A 25,552-nucleotide genomic window follows, 5' to 3' on the forward strand; every position below is an offset into this window, starting at 1 on the left:
CTTCATTTATTCCTAATATCTTACATAAGAACAGCCATACTAGGTCAGACCAAAGGTCCATCAAGCCCAGTATCCTGTCCCCTGACAGTGGCCAAGGGCAGGTGCCCTAAAGGGAATGAACAGACAGGTTATCATCAAGTGATCCATGCCCTGTCACCCAATCCCAGCTTCTGGCAAACAGAGGCTAGGGACACCATTCTAGCCCATCTTCAGCTAACAGGTGTGAGTGGAGAGCTATATTGTGTTTTACAGGGTCAAAACATTGCAGCACCACCTTGCTGTAGGCTTCCTTCTGAATGGAGTTCCAGTAGGGGTTAGTGAATGCTCTAGGCTCCAGCTGTACTTCCTGGAGAAGCAAAGAAAGTGGCTGCTTTGTGGTAGCTCTAAAATTAAGAGAATGTGGAAGAAAAGGGATCCTAGTGGCATCCCTCAGAGGAAGTGACCAAACCATGACCAAGACTGATACCCTCAGCGTGGTTGAGCTTTACTTCTGTATCAGTTAGCGTGCTGTCAGATTCTGCCCAGAGCCAGTCTAAAACAACATGAAGATTCACGTCCCAATCAGGCATCTGATAGAGAAACCCTGACCTGGGTGTTCCTTTTACTCATGGGACCAATGGTTGCATGCATCAGGCTGTTCATTTCTTTTCCGGGTGGGCCCAGGCCAAAGCTTTAGTTCATCTGTTCTGTCTGCTGGTAGACACCCCTTCTGGCCTTTAATATGCATTGCCTAAATTCTTGCCCTATTTAAACTTCTGTGGCTTGCTAGGAAAGCTTTTTGTACCCATTTTCTGCTACCCATTTTAAATAACATGGAAGCAAATTTCATGTCTAGTACAAGTATTTTTATTAAGTTTATTGTACAAAGGATAAATGAAGCCAGCACCTTTTCTGTAAAGGTTAACTGCTACTCAGGACCTGGCCAGAGCATGTTTCTTGGTGTGACGGTCACACTACAAAACACCACTCATATCATAGCGGGCGTAACACTGGTGAGAGAGATGTCCCCAGCAATGCTGAGTTTGGTGATTTCATTCAGGTTCTTCATCCGGTAGCTGTACTGCAGCAAATGAGCATCGTTGACAGCGACCTTGAAATGATCTGTCTCACACAGGATGTGGATCTGAAAAATGTGAGTCAGGCAGATGAGTTTAACATGGCATTTGTTTCAGGGACTGTCTGTCAGGCTACAGGGAGTGTGGCCACCGTTCTGAATCAAGCCTAGGTCAATAGTGACTGGGAGCCATTGTCCCACTGGCATCAGCTAGCGGTGGTTGTGAAATAAGTTGGTACTGGGAGGGTAAGTGTCTATCGCAAAAAATGGCTATTTGCCTTTCTGCTGCCATTCCACTGATCAAAGATGCAGATTAAAGTATCCCTCACGAGCCATCATCGCTCCACAGCTGTCGGGAAAGCTTTGCCGTGAGGCTGACATCCATGCCATGCCAGTTCTGTGGATGGGGGACCTAACTGTCAAGCTCTGATAGCTTTCACAAGCACTTAATTCTGCATCCCTTTTCCCGAATTGAAGCCAAGTGTTTGTTCGGTCCCTCCTCCCTTATGAGGACTAGTTCAGTAAAATTTGCTTCTGAGTCTTGTCCACCACTGCACGCTATCCTGGGAGTTATAGTTCCCCGTTAAACCCCAGGCTCCCTTGTAAAATGGTCAAGAATATATAGCAGTCCAGACACCTACTCAGCAGCCCTGCTCAACAACCGGCTGTTTTACTTGCCTGGGTTGAGTACAGCTTTGCAAGGCTGTTTTAAACATTGAGCGAGCGGGGCCCTGAATACTGTAACTCTACTTCCATATGTTCCAGTGGTGATGTGTAAGCTGGGGAGCTGTTTCACCAGCCAGGGAAGGGAAAAAGCACTCCCTGCTTCAGGGCCTTAGAAGGACTTTCTTCAGGGCTTGTTTTTTATCCACCAAGCCACCATAAAACCAAAGAGCAAATCAATGGTAACAGGACATTTGCTTCCTATAGTATAGACTTTTTCCTGTGTTAGCTAGCCAGGTGAGGCAAAGGCACACCCTTTTGATCCTATGCCCCAGCCCCTGGGCGACAGGCAGGGACCTGCTAACCCTTGAGAGGTTGCAGCACCTTTACCTTGTCAGCCTGGCTTTGACCAAACACTAGACTGTCCTGTAGAAAGGGTTCCTTGACAAGCAGTTTTCTGCATCAGCTGGCTTTCCCTGTGATCTGCTGGGAGACCTCCCTGATCTGCACCATAAGGCCTATGATTACAGCTCTGTGTAGCAGCCCAATTAGTAACTATTAAAAAGAGGCAACATGAGTGTGGGGGGGAGTTTTGAGGGGGTAAAAGCTATGCCCTGAGCCTTGGCAGGAGGGTTGAGAAAGGTATGGAATGGATACATTTTATGAAGTTGCCAATTAAGGTAAGACACACCTTAACATGGCCCTTACTAAAGCAGGTTTCTTTATAACCAGACTCACTGGACTTTCTCCTTTGTGCGAGCAGCAAAGTCTTTACTCCGTGGCCCTTAGCTTGTCCTGCTATGGCCAGCCCTGGCTGGTAGGGACCCTAGTCGTATCTGTCACACTGCACCTCAGAGAAGCTACTGCTATCACTTTTACACAGTCCTGGCATCAGAAGGCATGTAACTTGCATGTGGCTTTTGAATTTAGTGCTGTTGAAAGGTACCAGCTTGACAGCCCTGGCGATTTAATTCCTCTATCCACCAAAAGGGACAATAGCCCTGTGAGCCTCCCAGGGCTGCTGGGTGAACGTGCTGGAAGGACCAGCTGGAGGGCTGCAAGGGCAGCTTCTTGTTTATGCCCATTCACCTAGATTGCTAAAGACAAGGGCCAGTTAGTACCACGGTGGTGAACTTTTTGCAATGGGGCACTGGAGTCGGTGAACACTCCTGTCCAATATATGGCATTTAGGAGCGGATATTTAGAAAATACACATTTAAAGTTTGCGTAGCCAGGCCTGCTGGGTAAAGTTTAGTTTATACCTTAAAAGGTTTGCCAGCTTCAAATGGAAACCTGGGTGAGGTTCTCTCCTCCTTTCCCCAGTTATTCTGAATCATTGAATTACAGACAATGACTTGTCTGTTTTCCTCGTTGAAGCGGGGATTAAAGTGGAAGGCGATGTCATGCCCTTTCTTGAAATCCAGTGAAAATCTGCAACAGATCGATAACTGCTCTTTCCACAGCCCCTGAACTGTATTGTGGTACAGCTCGTAGGCTATTTCCCACAGCATTTGCCTTTAGGCCCAGAAAGCGGAGGAGTAAGTCATGAAAACAAGGTAATACATTTCTGGCTGCACTGACTAGTACAGCTTAGGCCACATTTCAAAGCAGAAAGTCAAGAAACTGCTGTCCTGCCAAAAAGTGCACTCATCTTTCAGGAGGGTGGTGCCTGAATGAGAAGTTACACAATCGTAATGAAACAGGCAGCCCTGGGTCCTGCTTTCACTGACTTAGCATGTCCGCAATTCCCGGTGTGCCTAAAATTACAAACACACAGTACACTACACGCCGCACTCTGACTGGCTGACTATCCCTGCCCCATAATCATGGCTTCCCCAGTGAACCCCTCATCTGAATTACTGCTTCTATAGCACCTTCCACACACCAATTTGCATTTATAATGGATAGTTTGAGAAACTTCTGCTTAATGAAAGGGCAATTCATCAGGAAGCAGAGGCTGCATTGAGTTAGGATAAAATAGCAAACGTGGAGGTGTAGTTCAGATTACAGATGACTAGACCCTGACCAAAAGGGAGGATATGCGACCTCCCCACGTGACTCCTCCCCGCCTGGGGCCCCCATGCTGGGGTGGGGAGGGGCTCTGTCCTTCCACTGGGCCAGCTCCCCCTGGCATGTTCGGAGGCTCTCCCTAGCAGCCAGGCCTCGGAGCCACTCCTGGATGCTGCCCGGGAGTGGCTCTGGGGCTTTCTGCTTTTGAATGTTGCCTAAACTGTACTAAGCCAGTCAGTAGCTGCCTGGGAGAGCACCTGGCTGCGACTGGGCTGCCTCCCGCCCGGGCTTGGCTTCCAGGACAGTGGCTGAGTGAGTTGGAGCCCCCCCAGCCCCTCCAGCATGCTCAGAGTTGGCTCCTGTCCCCAGACACTGAGCCTGGGCAGGGGGCAGCCTGCCGCTGCCGCAGCCAGACATTCTCCCAGGCAGCTGCTGCGCTGCACCGGGCAGCGTGGCTGGAAGAGGCTCTGCCCCCGCCCCAGGCTGGCTGCTGGAGGGGCACTTGGCCCTTCGTGCACCTCCCACGAGTGGCCTCGCTGATCTGATCAGCCTGTCTGGTGCGGTAACGCCCGAGTGCTGCAGATTGGACCCTGTCGTGCCTGTGTGATGCTCCCCAGTGGGGCGTTAGGGTGGCCACTCTGGGGCACAAAGGTCAAGTGGAGTTTTGTTCACACCAGACTCTAGTGCGAATTCAATTGCTACACCCCCTGCTTCTCCAGAGTTAACCAAAATCCAGCTGGAGAAGGGTTTGGCCACAGCTAGAAATAAAGTTCCACTCGGAGTTCTCATAGCAACCCCTTCGATCCCCTGGGGTGCGTCAACAGGACAGACCTGTGCCTTTAGGCACCGCCTGGAGCAAGGGCTGTGGCGTGAGCTGCACCCGTCCAGGAGTAGCTGTGGACGTCGCAGAGGCTCAGTTGTCTGTCCCTGCCCATAGAGTAATTCAGTGCTGGCCTAGCCCAGCAGGAAATCAAGGCAGCCCTTACGCCAGCTCAGCCGCACTGGCCCCCACACCAGCGAGGACAGAGACACGGTTGTACCCACGCCCTATCCCTGATGGAAGCAACCAGCAAACAGCACCCAGTGACTCCTGCACCCTCACACACATGCCCCCTGCCAGCTGTCCGGGGGATTCTGACTCCCCTTTCTGCTCCTGCAGAGGTGCGCAGAGCAAGGCACAACCTAGCCCATCGTTAATACAGCGCGTGCCTCCTGGCATCGTCACCCTGGCTCCGTTTGGGACACTCATTGCTCCGTCTCCCTTTACCTGGAGGGGTTCGGATTCACCGTCCCCACGATTGTTATCAACAAGCGAGGCACGAGGCCGGTCTGCAAGGGCAGGTCAAAGGGGACTCTCTGTGAAAAAACACAGACTTTTCATTAGCAAGAACCGGACTCGTAGCCGACATTTAAAACCACCTATATAAAAATACGCAGCCAAATCCTAAATTCTCATAACTCGACAGTAATTGGAGGAACACAACACGCTCCTCAGGACACTGTTAGACACCCGGCTGTCTGACCCACGTAGGAAAGCTACCCCTGAGCCCTTCTCACCCCTAGCTAGCATTAAAGGGACGCTGACTGAAGACTTCCCAGTTACTGGTGCTTTACAATATAAATGTAGCTGGGAGCTAATGACTTAAGATCTCTGTCAAGGAAACAAGTTTGCCTGGAAAGGGCATAACTGGTATTTTCTGGGAAATTTGCTTTAGAAATTGCAATAGTGGATTGTTCCTCAGGAATTAAAATGTTCAGGGATCATTTAGATGCAGGGTGACAACAAGGAGCATGGTGTTTTTCAGCGCTATCAGTTTCTTCCAGCAAGATCCCAGCTCTGTAACATCTCCTTACTCACCATGAAGGACCAGGGACACACGCTGGCACTTTCACCTCCCAGGCAGTAACACTATCGCTCTAAAGGCCTGGGTGACAGCACTGTGGGCCTGATCCTGTAGGGGCCCGAGCACTCTCAATGCCTACGGACGCTGGGAGGCAGGAGGGCACTTTGCACCTTCCAGGAAGGATTCTGCACCTTGCAAAATTGAGCCGCATGTGCTCCGGTTCCTAATTCATACTCGACTGCATTCTCAATCAGTCAGGTCCCGCCTGTTCTCAGCCTATCAGACACTGCAGATTGTCTAAGAACTGGAAGCTATTCAAAAATTATATAGCTGTCACCAGTGGAGCAGTAGGTCCCCCTGGCTGAGGGGCAGATCCAAATCCAGGTCCAACTTGCGGAGCAGTAGGAGGTGCTCCAGGATAGGCCCCCGGTGCTCCAGAATACGCCCCCGGTGCTCCAGGATAGGCCCCCGGTGCCCCAGGATAGGCCCCCGGTGCCCCAGGATAGGCCCCCGGTGCCCCAGGATAGGCCCAAGGACCAGCAGGTTGATTTCCCCAGGGACCAGCAGGCCAGCCTTGGTTTGGAGGAGCATTTGGGTTTGTGTTACCGGGTCCAGATAAGGCATCAGATAGCTGGATGGAAGACAAAACATCGTCAGTATGCTGCCATTGCATCCTGCCAGCCAATGTGAGTCTGTTTTGATTCCTTACATGCTTCTGTCTCTTGGTACTTTACAGGGAGAAAGGACAGGCAGAGACCAGAACATCGAACAGCAGGGTCATTATCATTCTACCTCTTGACCAGGAGAGGCGGGGTTTGGAATGTGTTTCACAAACTACAGGATCTGGCCTCTCACTCGACAGAGCCTTGAGATCCAGAGTGGCATGGAGTGGGATTGGAGAGAGAGCCCTAGGGAGGTTAGAAAGAAGGGGAGGTTGGCTTGGAGGTAAGGAGGGGCAGGGATTGGACCAGCACAGGCTAGTCTGGAGTCTCTCTATATGACCCAAAGACTGTGAATGCCAACTGGCAGAGGGCACGGGGATCCCCTGGGTTCACCAAAATAATGTCATGTAAGGTCTCTAATGAAAAACCTCTGGCACACTGGTCATCATCGTGAGATGTCTGTATGGAAAACATGAAGAGTTACACATATATGCAGTAAATTATGTTCTCTAGGCCTTGTGTGTAAAGGCAGAGCCCTCAAAGGTAGTGTCCCTTGAGGGAAACTTCTCCAAACAGGAAGAGGAGACGTTTATCTCCCTGCTGGACCATTGTGTGTGTCTTACAGTAGAAGTCTATTAACACACTGAGTCAAATCCTAATGAAGAGCTTGTGGAGACTTCAGAAGAAAATTAACAGGAAGAGGCAAATTGAGGAGGGACCCCAGTGTTCAGATGAATCTCAACGATCTGTTCTGGTATATTTGCCGGGGGGGGGCGGGTTGCAGAGAGATGCTTTGGCACACTTCAATCTCTAAGGCACTTTGCCAACAGGCTTGATCTTTTGAAAAGGGATCTCAGCCATAATAGTGGGAAAAGGACTTGGAGTAAGCTACCCTGTTGAGACAGGAAAAGTCTTGTGAGTTAAGTTTAAGCTCTAGAAAGCATGTTATAATTTTGTTTTATATGTAACCATTTGTTTCCAATATTCTTACTTACTACCCGCTCTTTGATGATAAACTTATCCTTGTTTTCACTATAAATATATCTAAGTGCTGTGTTTTCAGCAGACTGATGATCCTGAGTTGTATCTTGTAAACTGGTGTGTGCTATTCCCTTGGGAGTAGAGGACATGCGAGTTCTGTGAGTGTTCAGTGGATCAGGGACTGGGCACTTCAGAGGGACACTCTGAGGAGTCAGGGGTTGCTAATCTGTCCAGGGAGCACGCGGCCTGCAGAAGCCTGGAAGGCAGCTTGTGTTGCAAGAGGGCAGTGAAGTCAGGGAGCTGATCCAGAGTAGGCACAGACAAGACTCCCTCACACTAAGGGCAGGTGGTAGCAAGGTGCCTCACAACCCTGGGAAGCATCAAGCTCTAGCAAGCTGCACTGTGTTGTGTTTATGGTAATAACCATACAATTGAAAGCCAGAATAATGGCGATGAGCCTAGTCTCACTCCCACTGACACCAATGAGAATCTTCCCACTGAAGTCAATGAGAGTAGGGACAGTGCACACAACCCTAAATATTCATGAGCAGCCACTGATTTTGGGTGCCCAACCTGAGACGTCCAGGAGGGATTATTTCAGCACTAAGTGTACAGATTAAGAGTTGAACTTAGTTTTGAGGAGTTCTATACAGCTTAGAAAAGATGAGAAATTCTAGCTTCCACAGAAAAACTGTACGCTTTAGTACAAGGCAATATCGTTTATAATGCTCAAAGACTGTGAATTTTGTTTAAAAAGTCAGGACTTACAGAAAAACCGTCTGCCATTTTCCTGAAACAAAGACAAAGGAGACAGTTAATACTCATTTTTCCCACATTCCATCTACAAGACACAGATCTTAGCATTGCACTTTTAAAAGTCACACGGGTTTATATTTAATATGTGCTGAAGAACATATCCCCTATGTCTTGCCTGCCAACTTTTCACCTCAGAGTATTGCTTCTTCCAGAGTGAATGTCTCTTAACTACACCAAGGACTAATGACATCTATATGAAACACTGTTATCTAAATATTAAGCGGGAAGATATCAGTACCATACTAGATGTTACACTGCTGGTACCTGGACCGATGTTTAAAATTAGTGCCTCCTTACTTGGATGATGTTATTCTCTATATTAACCCCGAGGGTTGAGACCTTAATGGGAAGCAGGCCAATAATCGCTGGAATCTTCAGTGCTCAAGGACTGCAAATTAAATGGATAGTTGCTACATTCTGAGATATGCATGCAAGGGCCATTATCTTGGCAAGGGCTTTGCTGTAAGGGACTTGAATCAATACAGTTATCTTTCCTGGATAGATGGACACCAATCTGAAGTGTATCATCTGTGGGGGCTTAAAAGCCAGTTAAGGAAATACTGTTTAATCACACAGCAGTCATGTACAGCAGCTTATTCAGTTATACAAGTCCTGATTCAGCACATCCTTAAACACCAGAGTAATCCCAATCATCTCAAAATTAAGCAGATGTATATTACTGAATCAGGGCCACAGTGAGAGAACAAGCATGGCTGAATTTCTGTCTTTCCAACAGAAGTGAGCATCCGATGAAGTGAGCTGTAGCTCACGAAAGCTTATGCTCAAATAAATTGGTTAGTCTCTAAGGTGCCACAAGTACTCCTTTTCTTTTTGCGAATACAGACTAACACGGCTGCTACTCTGAAACCTTTTAATTAATGGAGCTCTCAGATTGACAGTAAGAAAAAGATCTGACAGGCTGTAACATCTGTGTTTCTATTGGCTGTCATTTTCCAGATAAGTATAATTTGCACTTGAGATGATTTTTGTACTGACAGTTTCTTACTGAATCTTTGTTAGGTAACAAGATTTCAGCCTTTCCACAAACTGTGTTCTGATTTATTTATTTATTTTTTGAATGGCTGCCAGTTCTGATAAGTGTAAAGCCAGTTCCAATATCCTAGACACCAAATTTGTGACATTGGTGTAGGGTGACCAGGTGTCCCGATTTTATAGGAACAGTCCTGATTTTGGGGTCTTTTTCTTATATAGACTCCTATTACCCCCCACAACCTGTCCCGATTTTTCACACTTGCTGTCTGGTCACCCTACATTTAAGTCCAGAGTAACTCCCCTGAAGTCAATGAAGTTACTCTGGCTCTACATCAGTGTTACCGAAATCAGAATCTGGCCCTGCGCAGTGCATAAGAAGCAAAAGATAGAGCTACACTAAGAGTAGTCAGCTTTAAATTCTCCTTTTTGTCAAATACTTTTCATCACAATGTTTTCCTCTGGCCATCACAGTTGGAAATCGATTTGTATCAGTAAGTGGTAACACAGTTATAGTTACAGACATGACTATATGGATGGAGCTTTGATGCTATTTATTCAGTCTGTAAATAAGGATCACATCAAGTTTGTTATCTTTGCAAATCAAGACTTCTGCCAAATTGAAAACTCAATAGGAAGAAAGAAAAGAGAAGTCCCACCAATTCAGTTCTTCCTGCTTCCAGGAATGAAGATTTTGCAACCAGAGATTTGCTAGCACTTTAGTTATTATTTCTATAGTGCTACAGGAATGCAGGACCCTTTACAGTCACATAGCAAGACAAAGTCTCTGCCTGAAGGAATTGCAAGTGTCTGATTTAGACCAATACAGACAAGTAAGGTGCAGGAGCCAGAGCAAACAGTGCGTGAGAGGAATTCAGCGTAGTGCATTAGGCAGAACAGAATGCAGCCCGCTCCAGCCGCGAGCTGCAGAAGATGGTTTGTGTTAGTGAAGTGGGCAGACCTGCCCCAGACACACAGCAGCCTTGTGCAATGAGAAGGTGCCGTTTTATTTTGTTCTTTCCCCTGACTGTAGCTGCATTTTAAGTCGCACAATGGAACAGCTTGTTTCAATTATTCAGATGCATAACAAGTTTTCATCTCCATTCGTCATGTGAGTGGTTGCGACTCTTATCCTAGGAGACACAAGTACAAACCCCAGAGACTGTTCACCTCCCATCCCCCACCACAGAGGATGTTTCGACATACTTTAAAAAAAAAAAAAAAAAGGCAGCCCAAAGTTTTTGGAGCAAAAACCACAAACTACGTAATGGATTTAAAAAAAAAAAAATTTTAAGTTCAGGGATATCTCCACAGTAACTTCTCTTGGAAAAAATGCTTGGCTGATTTGTGTAGCCTTCAGCTAAGGCGTGGCACAAATATGAGTCAGGACTTCACCCATTTTGATCAACTGCTCTCAGATGGAGTAGGATTCTCCTTCCATTAATAATAAAGAAAGTTTGGTTATGGCATACGACTAGCTTATCTCAGCGTGTCAGATAATGCTGTACAGTGATAAAATTCCCAGCTTGATCTTGCGCTTTTCATCAAAAGTGCTTTACAAAGGAGGCATCATTATCCTCATTTTACAGATGGGGAAACTGAGGCACAGAGCCGTGAAGTGACTTGCCCAAAGTCACCCGGCAGGACAGTGGCAGAGCCAGGAATAAACTTAGGTCCTTTGAGTCCCAGACCAGTGTTCTAGCCACTCAGCTATACTACCTCTCTAGCAGTATACTAGCTGAAAAACTCCCACTGACTTCAGAGACAGCAGGGTCGGCCCCTAGGTTGTTAACAGACCATCAGTCGTCATTTTACATCCCTGTCACTCAAAATTGCACCTGTTTTTAGATTAACAATTCCATCAAACAGAACCAAAATCGGGCTCCAAACATGAGCGGCACTGAGGCCAGCAAAGGAAAGAATTAAATTTACCCAGGAACAGAAATAGTTACACTGGCACTGAGCTGGGACAGAGAACGTCTTTGTTAGCTGTTCGGCTGAACTGCACGTACATCCTCTGCCAGAAGCAGGAATCACTGCAACGCAGCCAATAACATGGGGTCAATTCTTTTGTTTTGTCCTTTTTGTTCTGTGTTTGTACAGCACCTAGCACACTGGGGTCCTGGTCCTTGACCAGGCCTCTTAGGTGCTACCGTAACACAAATAACAACTATGCAGTAGACCGGGGTGGGCAAACTACGGCCTGGGGGCCGCATCCGGCCCTTCAGACGTTTTAATCCGGCCCTCGAGCTCCCACCGGGGAGTAGGGTCCAGGGCTTGCCCCTCTCCGGCGCTCCAGCATGTCCCCTCTCCAGCTCCCACATGTAGGGGCAGCCAGGGGGCTCCACACACTGCCCCTGCCCCAAGCGCCGCCCCTGCACTCTCATTGGCCTGGAACCGCAGCCAATGGGAGCTTCGGGGCGGTGCCTGCGGACAGGGCGGCACACAGTGCTGCCTGACTGCCCCTCTGCATAGGAGCTGGAGAGAAACATGCCGCTGCTTCCGGGAGCTGCTTGAGGGAAACACCCAGAGCCTGTCCAGAGCACCCTCCTGCAACCCCAACCCCTCATCCCCAGCCCCATCCCAGAGCCCACGCCCCCAGTCAGACCCCCCTCCCCACACCCCAAACCCTTGCCCCAGCTCGGAACCCCCTCCCGTACCCTGAACTCCTCATTTTTGGCCCCACCCCAGAGCCCACACCCCCAGCCGTAGCCCTCACCACCTCCCACATCCCAACCCCCAATTTCATGAGCATTCATGGCCCGTCATACAATTTCCATACCCAGATGTGGAACTCGGGCCAAAAAGTTTGCCCACCCTTGCAGTAGACCCTCACTGCACGTGCCTTGAAGATTTCAGTCTAAATGAACACAAACAGGGATATGCAGTAACTCTGACTTCCCCTCACCAGAAACTGATCCCATCACCGTATCCATCCATAGGAGAGTTGATAATTATGCAAATCAGTGTTTAAGAGTATTAACTACTATTACGGCCACAATGCAGCAACTAATTAGAATCATAGAATCACAGAATATCAGGGTTGGAAGGGACCTCAGGAGGTCATCTAGTCCAACCCCCTGCTCAAAGCAGGACCAATCCCCAATCAAATCATCCCAGCCAAGGCTTTCTCAAGCCTGACCTTAAAAACTTCTAAGGAAGGAGATTCTACCACCTCCCTAGGTAACGCATTCCAGTGTTTCACCACCCTCCTAGTGAAAAAGTTTTTCCTAATATCCAACCTAAACCTCCCCCACTGCAACTTGAGACCATTACTCCTTGTCCTGTCCTCTTCTACCACTGAGAATAGTCTTGAACCATCCTCTCTGGAACCACCTCTCAGGTAGTTCAAAGCAGCTATCAAATCCCCCCTCATTCTTCTCTTCTGCAGACTAAACAATCCCAGTTCCCTCAGCCTCTCCTCAGAAGTCATGTGTTCCAGACCCCTAATCATTTTTGTTGCCCTTCGCTGGACTCTCTCCAATTTATCCACATCCTTCTTGTAGTGTGGGGCCCAAAACTGGACACAGTACTCCAGATGAGGCCTCACCAATGTCGAATAGAGGGGAACGATCACGTCCCTCGATCTGCTCGCTATGCCCCTACTTATACATCCCAAAATGCCATTGGCCTTCTTGGCAACAAGGGCACACTGCTGACTCATATCCAGCTTCTCGTCCACTGTAACCCCTAGGTCCTTTTCCGCAGAACTGCTGCCTAGCCATTCGGTCCCTAGTCTGTAGCTGTGCATTGGGTTCTTCCGTCCTAAGTGCAGGACCCTGCACTTATCCTTATTGAACCTCATCAGGTTTCTTTTGGTCCAATCCTCCAATTTGTCTAGGTCCCTCTGTATCCTATCTCTGCCCTCCAGCGTATCTACCACTCCTCCCAGTTTAGTATCATCCGCAAATTTGCTGAGAGTGCAATCCACACCATCCTCCAGATCATTTATGAAGATTGTATAAGATATCCTCCACTTCTCAGTGTGCACACACCAGGATCTGCAATTTTTGCACACTCACAGATGCTAGAAATTCCACCATGCAAAACACATTTGAATACATTAATTCAATCAACTGGAAGCACAAGTGTGAAAGCAAAAATTGCCCTATGAGCAACAGTGCGTATACAATTATTGATCTGTATTATGGTAAGCACGTGGAAGATCCAAACGATATCAGGGGGCCCCTTGTGTTAGGTGCTGTAAACAACCTAGGGTGGGTCTACGCTAGAATAATGGGTACATTTGGACCTGCTCTGGGAAGGCAAGGGATGTTGCAATGTAGCCACACGAGGACATGTTGTGGATAAGTGGAGGTTAGTTAACACACTCCAACCTAACCTCAACCCACTTTTCTAGCACAGAGAAGCTCATAGTGAGAGACAATTCCTATCTGGAACAGTTTATAACCTAAACAGCTAAGACAGACAAAAGATGGGAGGGGAAACTGAGGCCCGATGGGGGGAGGGGAGAAGTGACTTGGCCAAGGTCACACAGTATGTCCAGTCACTTTGGGACGAGCTGGCCCACTAGCAGACAAGATGATGGGACAGCAGCCTCAGAATGAGGAGGGAACGTCAGAGCTACAGTGGAACAGAACCGAATAGCGCAGCTAATGCAGAGTGGGGTTCCCCTTTCGTTCAGCGTAGACACACAGGGACATCTGAACACTCTCAGTGTAGCTCAGGGGCAAACCGCTGGAAGGAAAGAAGCACAAATGACAACTCCTTCCCCTGCTTAAAAGCATGGGCCAAAGCGCTACTGAAAGGGGCACAAACTATTTCAGTCCCCATTTCTTTACCCCCATCCCCCCCCAGAGGTTTGCATGAAGCTCTCCAATTCTGCGGTGTTGTTGTTGAGACTGGAAGACTCCTCCTATTGAACACAACAAATTACAACACAGAGCCGGAGGCTGAGTTCTCAAGCTGCAAGACATCCAGCCTGCAGGTTGAGAGTGTGGTGTGGCACTGGTAATCCAGCCCAGGTGGCGTTTGTCTGTCTGCCCCGTGCCATGCCAAACTGGCAAAGCTGGAGGTGGTGTTTTGTCTCTGACAAATCAATACCGTGAGGCCTGGATGTCTGATCCAAAGCCCACTGAAGTCCACGCAAGCCCTTCGGGCCCTATCTTGCAAGCCTGCATTGCGAGGTGTCAGGTTACCGCTGGGTGCTTTCGTAAATAATAAACTCTTACTAAAGTCAGGGGGGATTCCATGTGCAGATGATTAGGGCCTTACATTTTGCATGTTCAACTGTTTTTCCCCCCGTTGACAAGACTCCCATCCTGAGAGGCAACACCTTAATGATGCCACTGGAGATCTGGTCCATCTGCTACACAGATTATGAGAATTTTTGCCCTGATCAGTACTCCCAACCTGAGTGTTCCTAAGCCTAATGATCAGGGCTCCCTAAAATCAGGACATGTGTTTTTTTAAATCTCAATTTTTAAGCCAAATATTCCTTTTTGGGTTCCTTGTATTTGCCTTCTGCTTTTTACATCTTTAGTATTCACTTTTTCGGGATTGTCTCTGCAGCTGTAAGGGCTAGAAGCATCCTGTTTCAAATGGAATCCGATTCTCACATCATCATGTGACTCCCAGAGCTGGGGCTTTAGGTGGAGACACCAAATATCCTGAAACTCATGACAAAGCTGAGAGAGGTGGCAACATCCCTTCAAACTCATGACAAAGCTGAGAGAGGTGGCAACATCCCTTCCTCGTGCTCTGTGCAGACCAACAACAACTCATGTCTCCTCACCACTACAGGAATGTTTTGTTTGATATTTGAACAATAACTCTGTATAGATAATAATGTTTTGTCAGCAAAGGCTATTACGGTTTTCAGAGCCATAGCGAAAGATCTAATTAACCCTTGGGTTTCAATGCGCCATGAGCTAGCATCAAAGGATTGTCTCAAAAACACCAGGAATCCCCACCCACAGATGGCTCTGGAGCAATTCCACCATCAGCACCCCTGGCCACCTCAGCTCTCCTTCCTCCCCCTGCATGCTGTGACAAGCAGCTGACACTCTGCTCTTTGGCTGCCTGGAACAGCTGCTGCTGGAGGAAACAGAACGCCAGCCTGTGGCCCTTTGAGATCCCTCACCCTGCAGGCTGCTTTTCCGCCCACCCACTGCTCCAGGGCTGTGTGTATATGCACACACCCAAGGGAGGGTGAAGATTCAGAAACACAGGGATTGAAGTCACATGACAACGTTCATTACAACCACTTTTTCCACTCATAGCTCCCCCCAAATCTCCCCTCATGGGCTGACCCTTTCCATGCTTGGCATCAGACCTTTGTATTTTGGAAAGTTTGAGGTGAACCCAGTCGCTCAGTTGCACAACCCCAGTTGCCCCGCAGCATGCCCACCCGCCTGCCTCCATTTTTAGAAAAGAGAATTCAATACAAAACCCTCGGTTATACAGCAATCAGGCTGCAATGAACGCAGGAATGCCAGGAAACGAAATGATCAGCATTCCTGGCATTCACATCGCACGCTCATAGTGTTTATTACTATCTAAGCTGATACTTACTATAAGGTACCCGCAACATGGGCAAGTTAATACTGATTTAAGAACCTTTTAAATCCCCAGCTTGTGTGCTTACATTTACACCCCTGGGTGTTACACTAGCAGAGGTCTTCAATTTTAGGACACACGCATTACTTTCTGGTCTATGTCTTAGGGCATGAATTCTCAGCTTGGGTGGGCATGACCACCCTGCCAGGAGGGATCCCAGCTAGAGGCCAGGGATCACAGTGTTGAAAGGGGGACCCTGGTATGGAAAAAGTTGAGGACCACCATCCTAGGCTACACATCTCACAACCAAACACAAACATGAATATAAATGTTCGATCCTGCTCCTATTGAAAGGCACAGGAATTTTGCCATTGAACTCAGTAGAAGCAGGACCAAAGCCAACTCAGAGACATTCAACGGGGGAAGAGCTACAGATCAAGAGACACCTATTCCTCCGCCTGATTAAGGAATGGATTGGCCATTTTAATATTCCTGAATGTCATCAGCTAAAAGGCTTGTATAGCTATAGGGAGTGGAGGAGTGGAAAAGCAGAGAGGGATACACAGTGCATAGGGAGTAATACACACCTACTACACACGCGCACCACATAGGGAGGGACACACACCTACAATACACACATAATGCATAGGGATTACACAGCTGTTTCTATTTCCAAGCAACGCAAAGCATAAGGGGCACCTTTCATTACCACAACAGATTTAACAGACGTGTTGACTCTGGATGTAAATAAACCCACAGTAACCGCCACAAACCTGGCCGGTTCCTAATGCTATTCATTTGTGCTAGTCACACTCACACAAGCAGGGGACCAAAAAGGGGGAAACGGAGGATTTACATTCGCCGCACAGAAGGGCCCGATAGTTTCGTTGGGAGGCAGCCTCCATGGACTAGACACAGATTGATTCTAATCCTGTCACAGGCAAGTCACTTACCCCCTCCGTGCCTCAGTTTCCCCACATGAGAAAGGGGGGGGGGCGTGTCACAGAGCAGAGGCTGGGCAGCACCGCACAGGGGCCTCTGGGGATCCCTCGCTCCCCTCATCAGCTGGAGCTCACTGGGGGCTACCGCTGGCTGGGCCGCGGCACAAGGCTGCCTTCGCTGCGGGGAGGGGTGAGGACCGGGGCGGACCCCCGCCCAGCGCCAGCCAGGACCTCCCCGGACAGGGCCCCAGCCCCGCGGCAGGCAGCCCCCGCTTCCCCCCAGCGCCCCAGGGACAGCTCGTGGGCAGCGGGCGGGCACCTCCCCAGGGAGCCGGGGCCGCCCTGCCCCGGGGGAGGCTGCGCCCCGGCCCCGCTCACCCGCCGGCTGCCGCGGACCGCGGGCCGGCACTGGCCGGGCGGCCCGGCTCCGCCCCGCGGCCGCCGAACCGGATCGGCCTCTGCCCCGGCCACCGCTGGAAGAGCCGGAGCCGGAGCCGCGGGGGAGCCGGGGGCCAGGCGCCCGTCCCGGGGTCCGGGGCCAGCGAGAGCTGCCGGATCGAGGGGACTTTGCGGCGCCTCCTTGTGAACAGGTGGGAGGGCGCAGGCCCCAGATGGGTGCGGGAAAGCGGCCGCCCCGCCGGCAGGGGTTCAGGACGGATCGCCGCCCCCTGCCTGCAGCTCTCTGCCGGGGCAGGGAAAGGGGGGACCCCACCGGGACGGGCTGGGCAAGCTGCCTCTTGTCCACACGAGCCACTCGCACCCTGAACTGCGGAGATCTCGCTCCTGCGTGTGCACCCTCGCAGCAGCGTGTTCCCGGGGTGCTGGGGTTACCGTGCTGGCCAGGCCAGGGAGCGAGTGTGGACACCGGGCTGGGCTCCTGCCTACAGCTCGCTTCTCCCCCATTCCAGCTTTGCAGAGCGGGGACTGAGCCTTGCAGGATAATCTGCAAAGAGGGGCCGAAGCAGGATCCCCGCCCTCTCATGGCTTCTCTGTGATGGATAAAAGGCCTGAGAACGCTTCGCTTGCATTCCGCTTCGCTTCGCTTCCCTTACCGTAGGAGTAGCAGGGCCGTCAAGCTTGCGCCTCTCTGTCCTCTCTAGAAGTCTCCCTCCCTTGGAGCGGGCTGGGAGTTTCCTTAGCGCTTGGAGACGGGGCAGGACTCAGCCTGCCACGGCCAGTGGGTGGAGCAGAAGGTGGGGCACAGGGAAAGCCCCAAACCAGGGCCTCCAACAAATGATTAAGGAAGGAAACTGCAGTGATGTTGCTGTGGGAGACCTTCCTGCCCTGGAAATGCCTCCAACTTCATGTGCTGCTTTGTTGCTGGTGGTATCAATGAGGGTGAACCCCCAAAGGGAGGGGTTCGGGGACTTGAAATGGGAGCTGTCCCTCAGGCTGAACTGCACTTGAGATCAGAGGTGGAGAGTTATATGGGCCCGTGCTCCACCAATATTCAGGAACATAGGCCCAGCTCCACCAATGTTCGGGCTTATATTTTTAGAGCCATCCCATCCATAGGACAGACCAGGGCAACTGCCCTGGGCCCCGGTGCTTTGGGGGCCCCTGCACTTCATGGGGATGTGGGGTCCAGGGTGGCCTGGGGAGTTAGCGGGAGGCCTGGCACTGGCCTCAGTGAACGACCTGGCCCCAGCCTGCCCTGCCTCTTCCCGCCCCTGCTTCATCCCTGCCCCGCCTCTTCCCGCCCCTGCTCAGCCCCCATTCCACCCCTTCCCCCAAGCCCCCACCCTGCCTCTTTCGGGCTTCCACCCCCTCCCCCGAACAACGTTGGGAGCCGGCAGCGTGGGGCAGGGTGAGGTGGGCTGGGGCCAGCTGCTCACTGCTGCCAGTGCCAGGCCCCCCGCTAACCCTCCAGGCTGCCCTGGATCCCGTGTCCCCCTGAAGCGCGGGGCCCCCCAAAGCGGGGTGCCCAGGATGGTTGCCCTGGTCCGTCCTATGGACAGGATGGCTCTGCTTGGACCCGTTCTGGGCACCACCAAAAATTATACAAACCTGGCACCCATGCTTGAGATAAAGTAATGGCTGGGGCATGGATGGACCCTTTATCAAGGAGAGTTTTCCTTCCCCACTGTTCACTAAGCATGTGTGTGAAATAGGTGTTAAAAAACAAGCCCCCATGTTTTAAACAGAGTGAATAAAAATCAGTTTCCCTCTGAATTAATCAGCTCTGGCTTCCAGGGTAGCCATGGGCTTCTCTTCCTATTGTTTGGGAGAACCTGAGCTAATGATGCTGCTTTCAGCCTCGTGCCAGCTAACTCAAGCGCTCCCGGCCAGGTTCAAATACGGTAACATTTCCTAATCTAAATGCAGACCTCTGTGGGGTCCCAGATCCCAATCGCTTCACCAGCCGTCCGCAAAAACAGGCTACACCAGGCCTGAATTTCTCATGTCAAAAAATAACCTGAAAACCCACCCCTTTCAGCCCTCCCTTCCCTCATCAGAAAGAAGCAAAAAAAAAAAGGGCACCAAACTCGTTTTTCCCCATCGCAAGTCACCTTCCAGGGTGTGCAGGCTAAACTGGCTGTGCCCAAGCATTGTTGCTGCATAACAAAACCAACAATATGCCCACATGACTGTCCTGCTTCCCAGCTGCAACCAATAACTCACTGACTGTGTGTGTCAACAGACCTTCCGCCCTAAGTCAAGGAGCTCAAACGCTGCGGGCCAGGGGGCGTCCGTATCAGCACCTAGAGCAATAAAAGTCTTTTGCGACAACCAGGCCTAGAAGTTTTTGCCTGCTTGGCAATTGACCATGAAAAGTAGGTCAAGATATTTTCAATAAAGAATGTTTTAAGGAGGCACAAGAAAGCCAGAGGGAAAAACTGAATTAGTCCAAACAAAAAAGCCTACTGATCTAACTGAAGCCCTGTGTGAAGATCATGCTTGGTAAATAAGAAAATGTGGTTCCCTTCTCTCAGTCTGGCTCTTTCAAGACTCAACTGCTTCTGTTTTGTGGCTTGGCCCTCTGGTTAGGTCATAGTAATTTTCCTCTTCCGTGGGTGGGTGCATGTATCAAAGTCTCGCATGATGACCCACTGCTCCTTAACCAAGCCTCTTCCCCAATGGCTGGTAGGGGAACTCAGGCCCACCCTCCACACTGGGTTCCAGCCCAGGGACCCTACAACATGCCATCAAAATCTGCACTGTCCTAAACCTTTACTGCTGTATCCCCATGGGCTCCTTCCTACCTTGCCTTCGCTCTTTTCCTTTTTTTTTAGGGCAAAGCAGACTTGACTAAATAGTCTATGGTTACCACCAACTATAATTCCTCAAGGCATTGTATCCCCTGGCTCTGCCCCGTGTCTTTCAGGTAATGTAGCAGCCCCTTTCTAATAACGCTCCATTTCCCCGGTGCTTTTACTAAATAATAATGTATGGTTTTTTTAACCTTAAGATGTTTTAATTCCTCAAAAAGCTTTTCCCTTTCTTTATCAAAGCCCCAGCATACCCAAAAAAGCGACCACTTTACTGAGGGCACATAGTCCATCTTAGTGTCTATTTATTTGAAAAAGATTCTTGTTTAAGACACAATGTCCCAAGGGCGCCAGAGCCTTCCCCCCACCCCCAAGGCCCCACCCCTGGCCAAACTGGAAGCTGGAGCAGGGTCAGTGGGCCTGATCCCCCTTGCCTGGGGTGGGGTGGGGCTGAAATCAGCCCCCTGCCTCCGCCTAGGGCAGGAGCAGGGACCCAGGCTCCCCACAGCTTCCCGCGCAGCTCGACCCAGTGGGGCGATGGGCGGTCAGAGCTGCAGCCCAGCCATGATAAGAAAGCATGGGCAGCTGTGGGGAGCCCCCAGTGGACCCTCCATCTGCTCGCAGTGCAGGGGGCCCGAGGAGAGCAGCCCTCAGCTCGTGTCTCTGCCCCCGGCCCCCCGCCCAGGGCAGGTGGAGGGTCCGCACCACTGCAGCTCCCCACAGCTGCCCGTGCAGCTCTTATTATAGCCGGACAGCAGCTCTGAGCCCCTCCCCCCGCACGGACAGCTGTAGGAAGCTGGCACAGAGTCACGGACCCTCCACCTGCCCTGGGCCGGGTGGGAGACTGCTGTCAGCCCCCCTGCACGGCGGGCAGGTGGAGGGTCCGCACAGCTCCCACAACTGCCCGGGCTCCCCAGACAGGCTCCACCCAGGCCTGGCCAGGCGTGGGGCCTAGGGGAGAAGATGAGGGGAAGGGGGCAGGGTCCACCCCAGCAAAAAGTGGGAGGATCACAGCCTAAAATAGGGAAAGAACAAGTCAAAAATTACTTAGACAAATTAGATGTCTTCAAATCACCAGGGCCAGATGAAATGCATCCTAAAATACTCAAGGAGCTGACTGAGGAGATATCTGAGCCATTAGCGATTATCTTTGAAAAGTCATGGAAGACAGGAGACATTCCAGAAGACTGGAAAAGGGCAAATCTAGTGCCCATCTATAAAAAGGGAAATAAGGACAAACTGGGGAATTACAGACCACTCAGCTTAATTTCTGTACCCGGAAAGATAATTGAGCAAATAATTAAGTAATCAAGTTGCAAACACCTAGAAGATAATAAGGTGATAAATAACAGTCAGCATGGATTTGTCAAGAACAAATCGTGTCAAACCAACCTGATCGCTTTCTTTGGCAGGGTAACAAGCCTTGTGGATGGGGGGGGAAAGGGGTAGACGTGGTATATCTTGACTTTAGAAAGGCTTTTGGTACTGTTTCGCATGACCTTCTCATAAACAAACTAGGGAAATACAACCTAGATGGAGCTACTATAAGGTGGGTGCATAACTGGTTGGAAAATCATTCCCAGAGAGTAGTTATCAGTGGTTCACAGTCATGCTGAAAGGGCATAATGAGTGGGATCCCACAGGGATCGGTTCTGGGTCCGGTTCTGTTCAATAGCTTCATCAATAATTTAGATAATGGCATGGAGAGTACATTTATAAAGTTTGCAGACGATACCAAGCTGGGAGGGGTTGCAAGTGCTTTGGAGGATAGGATTAAAATTCAAAATGAACTGGACAAACTGGAGAAATGGTCTGAAGTGAATGGGATGAAATTCAATAAGGAGAAATGCAAAGTACTCCACGTAGGAAGGAACAATCAGTTGCACACATACAAAATGGGAAATGACTGCCTAGGAAGGAGTACTGTGGAAAGGGATCTGGGGGTCATAGTGGATCACAAGCTAAATATGAGTCAACAGTGTAACGCTGTTGCAAAAAAAGCAAGCATCATTCTGGGATGTATTAGCAGGAGTGTTGTAAGTAAGACACGAGAAGTAATTCTTCCGCTCTACTCCGCGCTGATTGGGCCTCAACTGGAGTATTGTGTCCAGTTCTGGGTGCCACATTTCAGGAAAGATGTGGACAAATTGGAGAAAGTCCAGAGAAGAGCAACAAAAATGATTAAAGATCTAGAAAACATGACCTATGAGGGAAGACTGGAAAAAATGGATTTGTTAGTCTGGAAAAGGGACGACTGAGAGGGGACATAACAGTTTTCAAGTACATAAAAGGTTGTTACAAGGAGGAGGGAGAAAAATTGTGGGTTTTTTTACCTCTGAGGATAGAACAAGAAGCAATGGGCTTAAATTGCGGCAAGTGCGGTTTAGGTTGGACATTAGGAAAAACTTCCTAACTGTCAGGGTGGTTAAGCACTGGAATAAATTGCCTAGGGAGGTTGTAGAATCTCCATCCTTGGGGATTTTTAAGAGCAGGTTGGACAAACACCTGTCAGGGATGGTCTAGATAATACTGAGGACTGGAAGGGACCTCGCGAGGTCATCTAATCCAGTCTCCTGCACTGAAAGCAGGACTAAGTAATAACTAGACCATAATATTAAATAAGGTCAGGCTGATAATACTTCTCTGTAGTGTACCATTTTTAATATTATATATATTGGATGTAACTTTCCCACCTCAGACCTGCATGGTCCTTTCACTCAAAAATTCTCTAATCCACCCATACATTCTTTCCCTTATCCCTAGTGCACCTACTTTGTACAACAAACCTTCCCTCCATCGCATGTCATATGTCTTTTCAGTACCTAGAAAGACCGCTATCATGGAGCCCTTGTGCCTCACACTTTTTGGTATTCCCATTTCTCATTTAGCAATGGAGCATCTTCCTCTCCTAAAACCACTCTGCACCTTATCTGTAATGCCATTATTTTCCAAAGAGGCCACCAATCTTTCTGTCACTATTCTGTTCATAATTTTAGCTAGACAGAACCTAGGGGCAATTGGCCTACACAACTCCTTCCTGTTCTCAGCTAATGGGCTGTAGACAGGCCCCTCCTGTTCCTCCACAGCTGAACTTCACCTCTAATTAGTCCTCATTGCTTCCTGGCTCCTCCTCCCCCATGTGCAGCCTAGGCAGTTAATTGGCCCACCTAGCCACCTTAACCCCTTCAGGCCTGATGTGGGGCAGACACCCCACCGCAGGTCCTGAAAGAAGGAGAGTTTGGGGGGACAATAATGAAGAACAGACCAAGGAACTGGGTCACCATCATGGCTGCCACCCCCACCTCTTCTAAGACCCTAGGCCTTCATCATCCTAATCCTGAGAGATGTCCTGACCAAACCAGGCCAGAGAGAGAGAGAGAGAGAGAGAGACCCAGATAACATCGCCACCTGTATTGGCTCCACCTGGGATGAAATGAGATTTGTCTTTAACAACAACCGCTGCAGCTCCTGCCATAGGTTGCTGGAACTCAGGGTCTGACTGCACCCTCTGGCTTGAAGTGGTTTCCAGCCACAGGGTTTTTAGTTTGGGTCAATGACTCAGCACTTGCACTATGCAAATTGTTCCAGCACCCCTGGCTCCAGCTCATCTCAACTAACTTTCCTTTTACCCAGCAGAGAGTTATTACTATCTATGATACCCACTAAGAGATTGTCAGACAAAGGGATTTTTACGTCAAAAACTCTCTCCAGCTAAAGGGAAAGGGAACAAAGGACGTTGTGAAAATGAAAGCCTTATTTACTACTTTAGAGTTCAATGCCTTAACCGTTGTGCATTCTTTTCTGTGTCTTTAACAAAAGGTTACAAGGCTTGTTAATGGCATGTTTGCCATGGTACCAAGCAGGTTGAGGTCGCTGCATACCAAACCTTGTTTAAAATTGGCTAATGTTGGACAGTGACTGGGTTATGTTAACAGCTTTTGACTTTTGGGCCCATATATTCCATCTAAATTAATACACCACCTCACAATTACCTCATAGGTCAGCAACAAAAACTCTGTAGGGTGAATAATTGTAGTGTGGTTATATTGCACAGGGCTTGTTGCACATGGGAATTCATGCAGGGGGTCCTTCAGCTTTGCAAGTCATGGAGCACAGCTCTATGTGGGGTGTCTGTGCCCCAAGGGGGGGGCAGCTAGAGGGAGATAGAGTAGGGCTGGAGGTTTGGCTGCATGTTAATCCTTTGAAAAATGGGATTTGAATTTTCTACTTACAGCAACTTTTGTCACAATGCAGCTATGTTTGCATGCACACACACCTAAAGCTCACTGGCATTGGTGCATGCTGGGACAGTCAGGGGAGCTGTCCCCTACTGCCTAAGCAGGGGCGACAGTGCCTAGAGGAGGCACATGTGTCACTGCATCCTGGGATTTTTCTGCTGCACAGAGAGAGCTGGGAGGAATGTGAACCAGCCAAACCAGTAACACAGGCAGGGTTAAATATGCAAAGATAATGTTACATGAAGACAACCTGTGGCAGCCCAGGCAAAAGTGAATAGCGTTTAGGCCCTGATTTAGGAAAGCCTCTCTAGTCAGTTTTCAGAGTAGCAGCCGTGTTAGTCTGTATTCGCAAAAAGAAAAGGAGGACTTTGGCACCTTAGAGACTAACACATTTATTTGAGCATAAGCTTTCGTGAGCTACACTGGAATGCATCCGATGAAGTGAGCTGTAGCTCACGAAAGCTTATGCTCAAATAAATTTGTTAGTCTCTAAGGTGCCACAAGTCCTCCTTTTCTCTAGTCAGTGTAGCGCTTAAGCATATGCGTAAGGGCTACCCTGAATCAGGGCCTTTGAGTAAGTATTAACCAGGGTGTTCGTGGACATGTTCAGAGCCAACCATGTTACAAACTAGTGTGCACAAAACCTGGTAGCCTAGGCACCAGTGCCATTCATCCCTTGTGTACGTTAACTAGAGCAGGGCTAAACTGTTCCATTACGATGCCGTCCCTCCCGCCCCCGCCCCAGCAGCAAATGGCATGTGCGACAAATGCACTTTTCACCAAAAATGCCTGTGGGGCTGAAAATTTTCAGGTTTTCATTTAAAATCCCAACCTGATCCCCCCTCCCCATCCCCGTTTTTAACACAAGCAAAACAAAGCTTTGCTTTTTGTTTTTCATGAAAACCCAAAAAAAGTTGAAGAAAATTTGTGATGACAATTGCAAGATGAACCCAACCCTCAGCTTTGGTTCATTTTTCCCCTTTGCTACAATAAACAGCACTGCCTAGAAGCAGGGAGTCGATGGCCTGTAGCTATTACAGGGCTCGATTCCACAAGCCCCTCTGCACAGAGAACTGTTTGGTCTAGCGAGAACTAACAGTGTGTGTTGTGTACTTTGCCTTGCTTTAGATAGCATGACTCACGGGATCCTTACTCATGTGGTCACATGCCTAAGCGTGGCTGTTGTCATTGTTAAGCTTTGTCTCCTGGGAGTAAGAAATAGAATCACTGGTTTACTGCCCGGGAAACATAAAAACCACTTCCAATAAATATTATGATTCACAGTTATCACTTCTCTGTCTTGAACTGTCCTAGAGTGTTGTTGTGCACTGTTAAACAGCTTCTGCCTTCCACCCCAGAAGTAGCTGCATGCCAACGGTGGGATCCTTTTATATTACATACACACACACCTATACTTTATTATTTATTCAACATTCAAAAATATTATAGCCTGGTAGGAGAAGCACAGTCTTTGACCTGAAGACCTGACAGTTTATGGCCCTGATCTTGTAGCTGCAGTGGGGTGCCGCATGGGAGCAGTAATCTGCCAACATGAGTTGCAAGATTAGGGTCCCCCACAGATCAGAGCATAAAGCAAGGATAGGAGAGGGACTGAGGGAACCAAA

At 49.3% G+C, this 25,552-nt stretch overlaps 1 protein-coding gene and 1 long non-coding RNA gene across 3 annotated transcripts in view; one reads left to right on the forward strand and one right to left on the reverse strand.

Annotated features, from left to right (window-relative positions):
• Positions 1–823: 823 nt before the first annotated feature.
• Positions 824–17,637, reverse strand: LGALS3 (galectin 3). Of its 2 annotated transcripts, none has more exons than XM_074956480.1 (6): positions 17,533–17,637; positions 7,983–8,004; positions 5,909–6,202; positions 4,995–5,083; positions 2,980–3,148; positions 824–1,123 (listed from the first exon to the last, which is right to left on the reverse strand). In XM_074956480.1, the coding sequence occupies exons 2-6, from the start codon at positions 7,998–8,000 to the stop codon at positions 968–970; spliced, it is 726 nt and encodes a 241-aa protein (XP_074812581.1). In that variant the 5' UTR covers positions 8,001–8,004; positions 17,533–17,637; the 3' UTR covers positions 824–967. The 2 variants fall into 2 exon arrangements, with proteins under 2 accessions (XP_074812581.1, XP_074812580.1); XM_074956479.1 differs by lacking the exon at positions 17,533–17,637 and adding an exon at positions 17,241–17,457.
• Positions 16,937–25,552, forward strand: part of LOC141989603 (uncharacterized) — a 39,807-nt gene continuing 31,191 nt past the window's right edge. The window contains exon 1 of the long non-coding RNA XR_012640014.1: positions 16,937–17,070. This is a non-coding gene — a long non-coding RNA (uncharacterized LOC141989603). The remainder of the gene's footprint in view (positions 17,071–25,552) is intronic.

Source organism: Natator depressus, chromosome 6, assembly GCF_965152275.1.
Source record: "Natator depressus isolate rNatDep1 chromosome 6, rNatDep2.hap1, whole genome shotgun sequence".
In the NCBI taxonomy this organism is placed as follows: Eukaryota; Metazoa; Chordata; order Testudines; family Cheloniidae; genus Natator; species Natator depressus.